This window comes from Haliotis rubra, unplaced genomic scaffold (assembly GCF_003918875.1).
Source record: "Haliotis rubra isolate DU_JTF1 unplaced genomic scaffold, ASM391887v1 Scf43, whole genome shotgun sequence".
In the NCBI taxonomy this organism is placed as follows: Eukaryota; Metazoa; Mollusca; class Gastropoda; order Lepetellida; family Haliotidae; genus Haliotis; species Haliotis rubra.
This window is the reverse complement of record NW_025767113.1, coordinates 1903599-1916964: the sequence shown is the minus strand read 5'-3', so window position 1 is coordinate 1916964 and position 13366 is coordinate 1903599. Positions and strand designations below refer to the sequence as shown.

General features: G+C 46.1%; 1 protein-coding gene across 1 annotated transcript in view; it reads left to right on the top strand.

Annotated features, from left to right (window-relative positions):
- LOC124288980 (zwei Ig domain protein zig-8-like) overlaps positions 1 to 13366 on the top strand; it is a 116965-nt gene that overhangs the window by 55209 nt on the left and 48390 nt on the right. Inside the window, exon 2 of the mRNA XM_046725579.1 lies at positions 11011 to 11177. Within this exon, the coding sequence (XP_046581535.1) occupies positions 11102 to 11177 (76 nt within the window). The 5' untranslated portion in view covers positions 11011 to 11101. The remainder of the gene's footprint in view (positions 1 to 11010; positions 11178 to 13366) is intronic.

Below are 13366 nucleotides of genomic sequence, written 5' to 3'. Positions count from 1 at the left end.
GTGAACACATCATTGTACGGCATATAGCTCTACATCTATATACATTAAGTTGTCATCACCAACATACAGAAAACGAAGTTCATCAGTTACAAGCAACACACACGATAATGCTGCACAGTTAGATGTTATGCCACGCTCCATGCTTCATTAGACCCTAATGTTTGCCAGCACCAGGAGATCAAACGGAGAGCCATAATTCAATCAGAAGTGGGGAACATCATCCAAGGTTGTTATCTCCCCTATAAGGGAAGATCCCCACTGACTGGCCGGACCCTTGTAGCAGATACACTCCTATCTCCACCATTGGCTGTAGCGCCGTCCCCACGGCCTCGTCTTAGATCTTGAGCAAGCAAAGATGTCCTCTACCAGACGTGTAATTGACCAATTGATTCCGCCCTACCTTTATACAATCCGACGGCAATCAATAGTAATGGAATTACATTATGTCGCTTGTACCTAGGTCGCCTCCGATAACACGGTTACCTTTTATTGTCCTTCTCTTTTATCATCTGCTTGAGTTAATTCCCAACTGTTCTTATCAGTGTATTAGCGACGCCAAAGTCCACACAGTTGCCCCTTCCCCCCATTCAGCTGTGCGATGTGGACAGTCCCTACACCATTCAGCTGTGCGATGTGGACAGTCCCTACACCATTCAGCTGTGCGATGTGGACAGTCCCTACACCATTCAGCTGTGCGATATGGACAGTCCCTGTCCTTCCCAGATATTAGCCTCATACAGGCATCAATCGCCAGTTGGCACTTGGGTGTAGCGAAAACTAAAACCAAAATATTATTCTGTTCATGAAAACGTGTGTGTTTGATACACACAGGCGATGTCAGCCGTTCCTATTTCGATGCTATTAAGAGAGACAATAAAAAGCACTGACTGCTTCGGAAGCCTATTTACATTTAGAAAGCAACTGCAAACGCTGAAATATCTAATTTAAACTTGGCCTCGGGTGACGCCGTATTGTGTTCAGGAGTATTGAGAGCGATGGGCGCTTTTCAAAAAAGGTTTGAAATGATATTTAAAGTGACATAATTTTGTTCGCCAGTCAAGGTAGCAACTGTTTCATTAGAGATATCAAACCGAGTAGGGATACCGATAGTTATACCTACTCATGTACACCTGATTAACATGTTACAGGTGATAGTCGTGAAGTTCACAGTTATATTTACAAACGTAATCACTATAACGTCAAACACTGAATGAGAAAAGAAGTTCGCCAATTTAAGACACAAAATGTGTTTTCAAGAACAACGAAAGGAGACAACGTCAGTACTTCAAATATTGCGAACACTGCACTCCCGTTGATGACGTCATGACTAGGCCTCAAGATATTTCTGTTAGTAACATATCGACCTGTGTGGCATGAAATAGCTCAGTCAATATGTAATATCGATTGTTGTTATATATATGTTTATGTATCATATAAAAGCTTTTAAATACCTGTACAAGTACATTACGCTTGGGCGTGACTGTGTGAGAGCTGCTGTTACAGAAGCATCAGGAAATGTGTGGCATCAATCACATGGAATGCGATTCAGAAGAAGGCTTCCTTCCCATAAATGCATGTTTTCCCTAAAACGTTTTGTGAAGAAATTTCATCTACTTGAAACTATTACTCGAAACGTTGAGAACATGATTTAACTTGTAGCTAACTAATATGTTTCTAATAGTTTTACCCCAGTTTCTCTACTAAAACTCTTTTTTTTCAACGAGAGAACTAGAAACGGACCACACCACAACGAAACAATGGCTGTCTTAATAAAACTCGACCCTTTTCCCTATTCACGAACGCCCGAGGGGCTGACCAGAGGAGCAAGAAGTCTGTCAGCTGCTTGCAGCACTGGGAACATGGGAAGTAATAAACTTCATGCGCTCGAGAGCAGAATCAGACCTGCGGCGTAGAACGGGAATTATTTTGACGATTGATTACACGGTTAAGTTTTGTATTAGCACAAAGCCGACTTCACTGATATCTTACATGTGGAGTGAGGCGATGTTGGTCAGTCCCTGTAGACTACTCCCGAGGTAAAAGTTGGGTGCAAAATGGTTCTTCGGTTTAATCTCTATTCTGGGAGCAAAGAAATAACGTCAGATGTATTTGAGTATAGACTGTTGGTTTAATGCCTTCTCTGATAAAAACTCTTCTGAAACGCAACATATAAAACACTGGCATATGAAGAAACACAGACATGAAACAACAAGCCAGGGACCCCTGAGTGAGGAGAAACGTCTTACTATTCCTATTTTTAGAGCGAACCAATGTATCGAAGAATTATTGAATCTGAGGGAAGCCACAGGATTTCAGTTCAAATTAAAGCGCCGGAACACTTTCACGTAAAATAAGAAATCTCCATCTTGCAATCCCCACACGATCGTTAGCATGTGTTTAAGAATGTCTGTCAATTTCTGATGTCGTTAGATTTTTGCGAAAAGGTATCCAGCCCCATCCGTGACGCCCGTCACAAGCACAAACAAATCAAGCTTTTATCTGAATTTTTTTGTACAAGGCAAACTGGGGAACTGCGTCCGACATTTTGCTACTGATCTGTCAAATGTGAAAAAGCTCGTATCGTGTAAGCAGTATAGTTCAAACCTGTCCGATGAGAATTATTGACACAATACAATTAGTAAAAGCCTGAGTTACTTTATATCCTTGTAGCGTCACAAGACCATGATCTATCGTCCTATTCCTGTTATGTATCAGCCTATGCCACCTTTTCTTTATGGTAACAATCACATTTTCTCATATCGTTTAACTGAAGGACCTACAAAGCCATACAGATGGTTATAAAGGCCATGTTTTCCCAGACATGCCCTGATATTGCCTATCGTAAGGGGCTGCTAACGGGGCTGGGTGGTCAGCCTCAATTCTGTAGATCGATGCTCATGATGTCAGTCACAGGGTTGTGAGGGTTGACTCAACTGGTTATAGACCGTCGGGATAAAGCTGGGGAATTGTTGAATGATGTCAGTCACAGGAATGTCAGGGTTGACTCAACTGGTTATAGACCGCCGGGATAAAGCTGGGGAATTGTTGAATGATGTCAGTCACAGGAATGTCAGGGTTGACTCAACTGGTTATAAAACCGCCGGGACTCATAAAGCTGGGGAATTGTTGAATGATGTCAGTCACAGGAATGTCAGGGTTGACTCAACTGGTTATAGACCGCCGGGATAAAGCTGGGGAATTGTTGAATGATGTCAGTCACAGGATTGTCAGGATTGACTCAACTGGTTATAGACCGCCGGGATAAAGCTGGGGAATTGTTGAATGATGTCAGTCACAGGAATTGTCAGGATTGACTCAACTGGTTATAAACCGCCGGGATAAAGCTGGGGAATTGCTGAATGATGTCAGTCACAGGATTGTCAGGATTGACTCAACTGGTTATAAACCGCCGGGATAAAGCTGGGGAATTGTTGAATGATGTCAGTCACAGGATTGTCAGGATTGACTCAACTGGTTATAAACCACCGGGATAAAGCTGGGGAATTGCTGAATGATGTCAGTCACAGGATTGTCAGGATTGACTCAACTGGTTATAGACTGTCGGGATAAAACTGGGAAATTCTGAATGATGTCAGTCACAGGAATGTCAGGGTTGATTCAACTAGTTATAGACCGCCGGGATAAAGCTGGGGAATAGTTGAATGATGTCAGTCACAGGAATGTCAGGGTTGACTCAACTGGTTATAGACCGCCGGGATAAAGCTGGGGAATTGCTGAATGATGTCAGTCACAGGGTTGTGAGGGTTGACTCAACTGGTTATAGACCGCCGGGATAAAGCTGGGGAATTGTTGAATGATGTCAGTCACAGGAATGTCAGGATTGACTCAACTGGTTATAGACATTCGGGATAAAGCTGTGGAATTGCTGAATGATGTCAGTCACAGGATTGTCAGGATTGACTCAAGTGGTTATAAACCGTCAGGATAAAGCTGGGGAATTGTTGAATGATGTCAGTTACAGGATTGTCAGGATTGACTCAACTGGTTATAAACCGTCGGGATAAAGCTGGGGAATTGCTGAATGATGTCAGTCACAGGATTGTCAGGATTGACTCAACTGGTTATAAACCGCCGGGATAAAGCTGGGGAATTGTTGAATGATGTCAGTTACAGGATTGTCAGGATTGACTCAACTGGTTATAAACCGCCGGGATAAAGCTGGGGAATTGCTGAATGATGTCAGTCACAGGATTGTCAGGATTGACTCAACTGGTTATAAACCGCCGGGATAAAGCTGGGGAATTGTTGAATGATGTCAGTTACAGGATTGTCAGGATTGACTCAACTGGTTATAAACCACCGGGATAAAGCTGGGGAATTGCTGAATGATGTCAGTCACAGGATTGTCAGGATTGACTCAACTGGTTATAGACTGTCGGGATAAAACTGGGAAATTCTGAATGATGTCAGTCACAGGGTTGTCAGGGTTGATTCAACTGGTTATAGACCGTCGGGATAAAGCTGGGGAATTGTTGAATGATGTCAGTCACAGGAATGTCAGGGTTGACTCAACTGGTTATAGACCGCCGGGATAAAGCTGGGGAATTGTTGAATGATGTCAGTCACAGGAATGTCAGGGTTGACTCAACTGGTTATAAACCGCCGGGATAAAGCTGGGGAATTGTTGAATGATGTCAGTCACAGGAATGTCAGGGTTGACTCAACTGGTTATAGACCGCCGGGATAAAGCTGGGGAATTGTTGAATGATGTCAGTCACAGGGTTGTCAGGGTTGACTCAACTGGTTATAGACCGTCGGGATAAAGCTGGGGAATTGTTGAATGATGTCAGTCACAGGAATGTCAGGGTTGACTCAACTGGTTATAGACCGCCGGGATAAAGCTGGGGAATTGTTGAATGATGTCAGTCACAGGAATGTCAGGATTGACTCAACTGGTTATAGACCGTCGGGATAAAGCTGGGGAATTGCTGAATGATGTCAGTCACAGGGTTGTCAGGGTTGACTCAACTGGTTATAGACCGCCGGGATAAAGCTGGGGAATTGCTGAATGATGTCAGTCACAGGGTTGTCAGGGATGCCTCAACTGGTTATAGACCGCCGGGATAAAGCTGGGGAATTGCTGAATGATGTCAGTCACAGGGTTGTCAGGGATGCCTCAACTAGTTATAGACCGCCGGGATAAAGCTGGGGAATTGCTGAATGATGTCAGTCACAGGGTTGTCAGGGATGCCTCAACTGGTTATAGACCGCCGGGATAAAGCTGGGGACTGGAATGATGTCAGTCACGGCGGTGAATGATGTCAGTCACCGCCGGGGTAAAGGGGAATTGCTGAATGATGTCAGGGTTGTCAGGGATGCCTCAACTGGTTATAGACCGTCGGGGTAAAGCTGGGGAATTGCTGAATGATGTCAGTCACAGGGTTGTCAGGGATGCCTCAACTGGTTATAGACCGTCGGGATAAAGCTGGGGAATTGCTGAATGATGTCAGTCACAGGGTTGTCAGGGATGCCTCAACTGGTTATAGACCGTCGGGGGTAAAGCTGGGAATTGCTGAATGATGTCAGTCACAGGGTTGTCAGGGATGCCTCAACGGTTTATAGACCGTCGGGGTAAAGCTGGGGAATTGCTGAATGATGTCAGTCACGGGGTTGTCAGGGATGCCTCAACTGTCAGGGATGCCTCAGTTATAGACCGCCGGGGTAAAGCTGGGGAATTGCTGAATGATGTCAGTCACGGGGTTGTCAGGGATGCCTCAACTAGTTATAGACCGCCGGGATAAAGCTGGGGAATTGCTGAATGATGTCAGTCACAGGGTGTCAGGGATGCCTCAACTGGTTATAGACCGCCGGGATAAAGCTGGGGAATTGCTGAATGATGTCAGTCACAGGGTTGTCAGGGATGCCTCAACTAGTTATAGACCGCCGGGATAAAGCTGGGGAATTGCTGAATGATGTCAGTCACAGGGGGATGCCTGTCAGGGATGACCGTCAACTGAATTATAGACCGGATGCCGGGATAAAGCTGGGGAATTGCTGAATGATGTCAGTCACAGGGTTGTCAGGGATGCCTCAACTGGTTATAGACCGTCGGGGTAAAGCTGGGGAATTGCTGAATGATGTCAGTCACAGGGTTGTCAGGGATGCCTCAACTGGTTATAGACCGTCGGGGTAAAGCTGGGGAATTGCTGAATGATGTCAGTCACAGGGTTGTCAGGGATGCCTCAACTAGTTATAGACCGCCGGGATAAAGCTGTTGAATTGCTGAATGATGTCAGTCACAGGGTGTCAGGCTGATGCCTCAACTAGTTATAGACCGTCGCCGATAAAGCTGGGGAATTGCTGAATGATGTCAGTCACAGGGTTGTCAGGGATGCCTCAACTGGGTATAGACCGCCGGGATAAAGCTGGGGAATTGCTGAATGATGTCAGTCACAGGGTTGTCAGGGATGCCTCAACTGGTTATAGACCGTCGGGATAAAGCTGGGGAATTGCTGAATGATGTCAGTCACAGGGTTGTCAGGGATGCCTCAACTGGTTATAGACCGCCGGGGTAAAGCTGGGGAATTGCTGAATGATGTCAGTCACAGGGTTGTCAGGGATGCCTCAACTAGTTATAGACCGTCGGGATAAAGCTGGGGAATTGCTGAATGATGTCAGTCACAGGGTTGTCAGGGATGCCTCAACTGGTTATAGACCGTCGGGATAAAGCTGGGGAATTGCTGAATGATGTCAGTCACAGGGTTGTCAGGGATGCCTCAACTGGTTATAGACCGTCGGGATAAAGCTGGGGAACTGCTGAATGATGTCAGTCACAGGGTTGTCAGGGATGCCTCAACTGGTTATAGACCGCCGGGATCAAGCTGGGGAATTGCTGAATGCGGCGTTAAACAACAAGCAAACAAACCAAACCAAAAACATTTGCGTTCTAACGAAACGACAAATAGTGCTTGTCGTCCCGTGGTGTTACTGTACCACAGCTGTAGTCTGCATGAGGACGGAGTGACGGCGACAGGGAGCGGACGTTCTATGTATATACGTATGGTACTTCGGACGTTCTATGTATATACGTATGGTACTTTGGGCCTCCAGATGAGGACGGAGTGACGGCAACAGGGAGGGGACGTTCTATGTATATACGTATGGTACTTCGGACGTTCTATGTATATACGTATGGTACTTTGGGCCTCCAGATGAGGACGGAGTGACGGCAACAGGGAGGGGACGTTCTATGTATATACGTATGGTACTTCGGACGTTCTATGTATATACGTATGGTACTTCGGACGTTCTATGTATATACGTATGGTACTTTGGGCCTCCAGATGAGGACGGAGTGACGGCAACAGGGAGGGGACGTTCTATGTATATACGTATGGTACTTCGGACGTTCTATGTATATACGTATGGTACTTTGGGCTTCCAGATGAGGACGGAGTGACGGCAACAGGGAGGGGACGTTCTATGTATATACGTATGGTACTTCGGACGTTCTATGTATATACGTATGGTACTTCGGACGTTCTATGTATATACGTATGGTACTTCGGACGTTCTATGTATATACGTATGGTACTTTGGGCCTCCAGATGAGGACGGAGTGACGGCAACAGGGAGGGGACGTTCTATGTATATACGTATGGTACTTCGGACGTTCTATGTATATACGTATGGTACTTCGGACGTTCTATGTATATACGTATGGTACTTTGGGCCTCCAGATGAGGACGGAGTGACGGCAACAGGGAGGGGACGTTCTATGCATATACGTATGGTACTATGGGCCTCCAGATGAGGACGGAGTGACGGCAACAGGGAGGGGACGTTCTATGTATATACGTATGGTACTATGGGCCTCCAGATGAGGACGGAGTGACGGCAACAGGGAGGGGACGTTCTATGCATATACGTATGGTACTATGGGCCCCAGATGAGGACGGAGTGACGGCAACAGGGAGGGGACGTTCTATGTATATACGTATGGTACTATGGGCCTCCAGATGAGGACAGAGTGACGGCAACAGGGAGGAGACGTTCTATGCATATACGTATGGTACTATGGGCCTCCAGATGAGGACGGAGTGACGGCAACAGGGAGGGACGTTCTATGCATATACGTATGGTACCATGGGCCTCAGATGAGGACGGAGTGACGGCAACAGGAGGGACGTTCTATGTATATACGTATGGTACTATGGGCCTCCAGATGAGGACGGAGTGACGGCAACAGGGAGGGACGTTCTATGTATATACGTATGGTACTATGGACGTTCTATGTATATACGTATGGTACTATGGACGTTCTATGTATATACGTATGGTACTTCGGACGTTCTATGTATATACGTATGGTACTTTGGGCCTCCAGATGAGGACGGAGTGACGGCAACAGGGAGGGACGTTCTATGTATATACGTATGGTACTTCGGACGTTCTATGTATATACGTATGGCACTTTGGGCTTCCAGATGAGGACGGAGTGACGGCAACAGGGAGGGACGTTCTATGTATATACGTATGGTACTTCGGACGTTCTATGTATATACGTATGGTACTTCAGGAGGACGTTCTATGTATATACGTATGGTACTTCGGACGTTCTATGTATATACGTATGGTACTTCGGACGTTCTATGTATATACGTATGGTACTTTGGGCTTCCAGATGAGGACGGAGTGACGGCAACAGGGAGGGGACGTTCTATGTATATACGTATGGTACTTTGGGCCTCCAGATGAGGACGGAGTGACGGCAACAGGGAGGGGACGTTCTATGCATATACGTATGGTACTATGGGCCTCCAGATGAGGACGGAGTGACGGCAACAGGGAGGGGACGTTCTATGTATATACGTATGGTACTATGGGCCTCCAGATGAGGACAGAGTGACGGCAACAGGGAGGAGACGTTCTATGCATATACGTATGGTACTTTGGGCCTCCAGATGAGGACGGAGTGACGGCAACAGGGAGGGGACGTTCTATGTATATACGTATGGTACTATGGACGTTCTATGTATATACGTATGGTACTATGGACGTTCTATGTATATACGTATGGTACCTGGGCCTCCAGATGAGGACGGAGTGACGGCAACAGGGAGGGACGTTCTATGTATATACGTGGTACTATACTGGACGCGTATGGTACTTTGGGCCTCCAGATGAGGACGGAGTGACGGCAACAGGGAGGGACGTTCTATGTATATACGTATGGACGTTCTATGTATATACGTATGGTACTATGGACGTTCTATGTATATACGTATGGTACTATGGGCCTCCAGATGAGGACGGAGTGACGGCAACAGGGAGGGAGACGTTCTATGCATATACGTATGGTACTATGGGCCTCCAGATGAGGACAGAGTGACGGCAACAGGGAGGGGACGTTCTATGTATATACGTATGGTACTTTGGGCCTCCAGATGAGGACGGAGTGACGGCAACAGGGAGGGACGTTCTATGTATATACGTATGGTACTATGGACGTTCTATGTATATACGTATGGTACTATGGACGTTCTATGTATATACGTATGGTACTATGGGCCTCCAGATGAGGACGGAGTGACGGCAACAGGGAGGGGACGTTCTATGTATATACGTATGGTACTTTGGGCCTCCAGATGAGGACGGAGTGACGGCAACAGGGAGGGGACGTTCTATGTATATACGTATGGTACTATGGACGTTCTATGTATATACGTATGGTACTATGGGCCTCCAGATGAGGACGGAGTGACGGCAACAGGGAGAGGACGTTCTATGTATATACGTATGGTACTTTGGGCCTCCAGATGAGGACGGAGTGACGGCAACAGGGAGGGGACGTTCTATGTATATACGTATGGTACTATGGACGTTCTATGTATATACGTATGGTACTATGGACGTTCTATGTATATACGTATGGTACTTTGGGCCTCCAGATGAGGACGGAGTGACGGCAACAGGGAGGGACGTTCTATGTATAAACGTATGGTACTATGGACGTTCTATGTATATACGTATGGTACTATGGACGTTCTATGTATATACGTATGGTACTTTGGGCCCCCACATCCGGAAGGAGTACACAACCGCTCTTCAGATACAAACGGCATGATATGTATTCTAGTTATATTTTGACTTTTATATGTAGATCCAATGAAACAAAACATACATCATTGAAATATTGCTGTGTCTGAGTTTACCCAGGTTCTCCACAATGTCCTGAATTGATTACCAGAATGTCACAACCTGTCCGCTTGATTTGAACGCTGGATGTAGAAGATACACCCCGAGCTACTGTGATGCGAACACGAATATATACCAGGGATATCACTGGAACTAATTGGGAATTCGAATCTGCGATCAGCAGATCCTGCTACGATAAAGGGATGCAATTCGCCACTCTTACCTTGTCGCCTCAGACCACTCTGGCTTAATCCGTTTTACAGTGGACAAATGTCAAAGTTTACGGTCAGTTCAGCGGACTAACTGGTTCAGTGAGTCAAGGTGTCTGTATCAGTATCTCTGGGTCTTCCAGCAGGAGCAATCAACGGGCTGACGATTTACGCAAAGCCCTTTTAAGATATGTTTCGAATCATTTATAACAACCTACGACATTATCATTTGCAAGTGAATTCTTAATCAGCCTTATCACATCCATTCATTATGGTCGAAGACTGGAGTGTTCGCACAGACGAGAATCGCGTGCTGCCGCCTAGCGCTCGGTCATTTTGACAATAATCAAGGTCTGTTGAGATAAGAAGTCAATCAAACACAAGTATTAACCCTGCCCCTTCTTGTAACATTTCAAACTTATCAACGACCCTTCTAAAGGCTGTTTGTACAAGTGTGATATGCTACTCACCCCACGACTAGTTACACGGGAGGGGGGAGCGTGGGCAATCTCAGCTGACAGTCTTCTGGTATGGATAGCCCGTCATCCACGGGGGTCTCCGGCTGTGAACGTAAAGGGTACTCCAGCTGTTTACATAGAGGGCACTTGTGACCAGTTGATTACCTTGTATTTCTTTGTTTCAGTCTGGTACTACACTCCACAAGAATCGATGGAATTCAAGGAAGCACGACCCATTCCTCAAGGTCATCTGCATATTGAAAGAGGAAAATCAGAATGAGTCGTCGAGCAAGTGATTTGTGCTCTCTGTTTGTCTCCTTCATATACCTGTGGGTTCTCACCCCGTCTGCGGGTAAGCATTCCCTCGACTTCTGCCTGTTTGTGTAATATGTTCATGTTGTCAGTGTGTGTCTCTCTGCGGGTAAGCATTCCCTCGTCTTCTGCCAGTTTGTGTGTGTTCATGTTGTCAGTGTGTGTCTCTCTGCGGGTAAGCATTCCCTTGTCTTCAGCCTGTTTGTGTATGTTCATGTTGTCAGTGTGTGTCCGTCTGCGGGTAAGCATTCCCTCGACTTCTGCCTGTTTGTGTAATATGTTCATGTTGTCAGTGTGTGTCTCTCTGCGGGTAAGCATTCCCTCGTCTTCTGCCTGTTTGTGTGTGTTCATGTTGTCAGTGTGTGTCCGTCTGCGGGTAAGCATTCCCTCGTCTTCAGCCTGTTTGTGTGTTCATGTTGTCAGTGTGTGTCTCTCTGCGGATAAGCATTCCCTTGTCTTCTGCCTGTTTGTGTATGTTCATGTTGTCAGTGTGTGTCTCTCTGCGGGTAAGCATTCCCTCGACTTCTGCCTGTTTGTGTAATATGTTCATGTTGTCAGTGTGTGTCTCTCTGCGGGTAAGCATTCCCTCGTCTTCTACCTGTTTGTGTGTGTTCATGTTGTCAGTGTGTGTCCGTCTGCGGGTAAGCATTCCCTCGTCTTCTGCCTGTTTGTGTGTTCATGTTGTCAGTGTGTGTCTCTCTGCGGGTAAGCATTCCCTTGTCTTCTGCCTGTTTGTGTATGTTCATGTTGTCAGTGTGTGTCCGTCTGCGGGTAAGCATTCCCTCGACTTCTGCCTGTTTGTGTAATATGTTCATGTTGTCAGTGTGTGTCTCTCTGCGGGTAAGCATTCCCTCGTCTTCTACCTGTTTGTGTGTGTTCATGTTGTCAGTGTGTGTCCCTCTGCGATTAAGCATTCCCTCGTCTTCAGCTTGTTTGTGTTTGTTCATGTTGTCAGTATGTGTCCCTCTGCGGGTAAGCATTCCCTCGTCTTCAGCCCGTGTGTGTATGTTCATGTTGTCAGTGTGTGTCCGTCTGCGGGTAAGCATTCCCTCGTCTTCTACCTGTTTGTGTAATATGTTCATGTTGTCAGTGTGTGTCCCTCTGCGATTAAGCATTCCCTCGTCTTCTGCTTGTTTGTGTTTGTTCATGTTGTCAGTATGTGTCCGTCTGCGGGTAAGCAATTCCTTGTATTCAGCCTGTTTGTGTATGTTCATGTTGTCAGTGTGTGTCTCTCTGCGGGTAAGCATTCCCTCGTCTTCAGCCTGTTTGTGTGTGTTCATGTTGTCAGTGTGTGTCCCTCTGCGGGTAAGCATTCCCTCGTCTTCTACCTGTTTGTGTAATATGTTCATGTTGTCAGTGTGTGTCCCTCTGCGATTAAGCATTCCCTCGTCTTCTGCTTGTTTGTGTTTGTTCATGTTGTCAGTATGTGTCCGTCTGCGGGTAAGCAATTCCTTGTATTCAGCCTGTTTGTGTATGTTCATGTTGTCAGTGTGTGTCTCTCTGCGGGTAAGCATTCCCTCGTCTTCAGCCTGTTTGTGTGTGTTCATGTTGTCAGTGTGTGTCCGTCTGCGGGTAAGCATTCCCTCGTCTTCTGCCTGTTTGTGTGTGTTCATGTTGTCAGTGTGTGCCCGTCTGCGGGTAAGCATTCAATCGACTTCAGCCTCTTTGAGTGTGTTCATGTTGTCAGTGTGTGTCCATCTGCGGGTAAGCATTCCTCGTCTACAGCCCGTGTGTGTATGTTCATGTTGGCATGTTGTCCTAGGTGTAGTTTGAAATGATAAAAGCTGATATTCCTGTCCTAGTTGGCAAGCAAACTGCGATTAATCAGACTCGATTATCTGTTGACACAGATTCCTGTGTTAGTGAAAGGCAAATGGTGAAAATTATATGATTGAATCAGTGACGGTCGGTGATAACACGAGGCCAGGCATGTCATGCTGTACCACCCGCCATTTACACAGTGGTCATAACATGTAAAGGCTTATGCCTGACTCCGCAGATCAATACTCGTACAGACTTTTTCAAACTCATCTGCTGGGAATTATAGTGTATACATTACCACGTCCTGTCATACATGCTGTGGAGCAAAAACAGGATTATTCTAAATTAAGTCTGAAATGTGTAAATACTTAGAAGCTGACGAAGGTTCGAATCCAGTGTGGTCAATATGATCTCTGTAACCAACCTATCCACAACTAAATCTTATGTGTCCTCAAAGTAATGTAGACC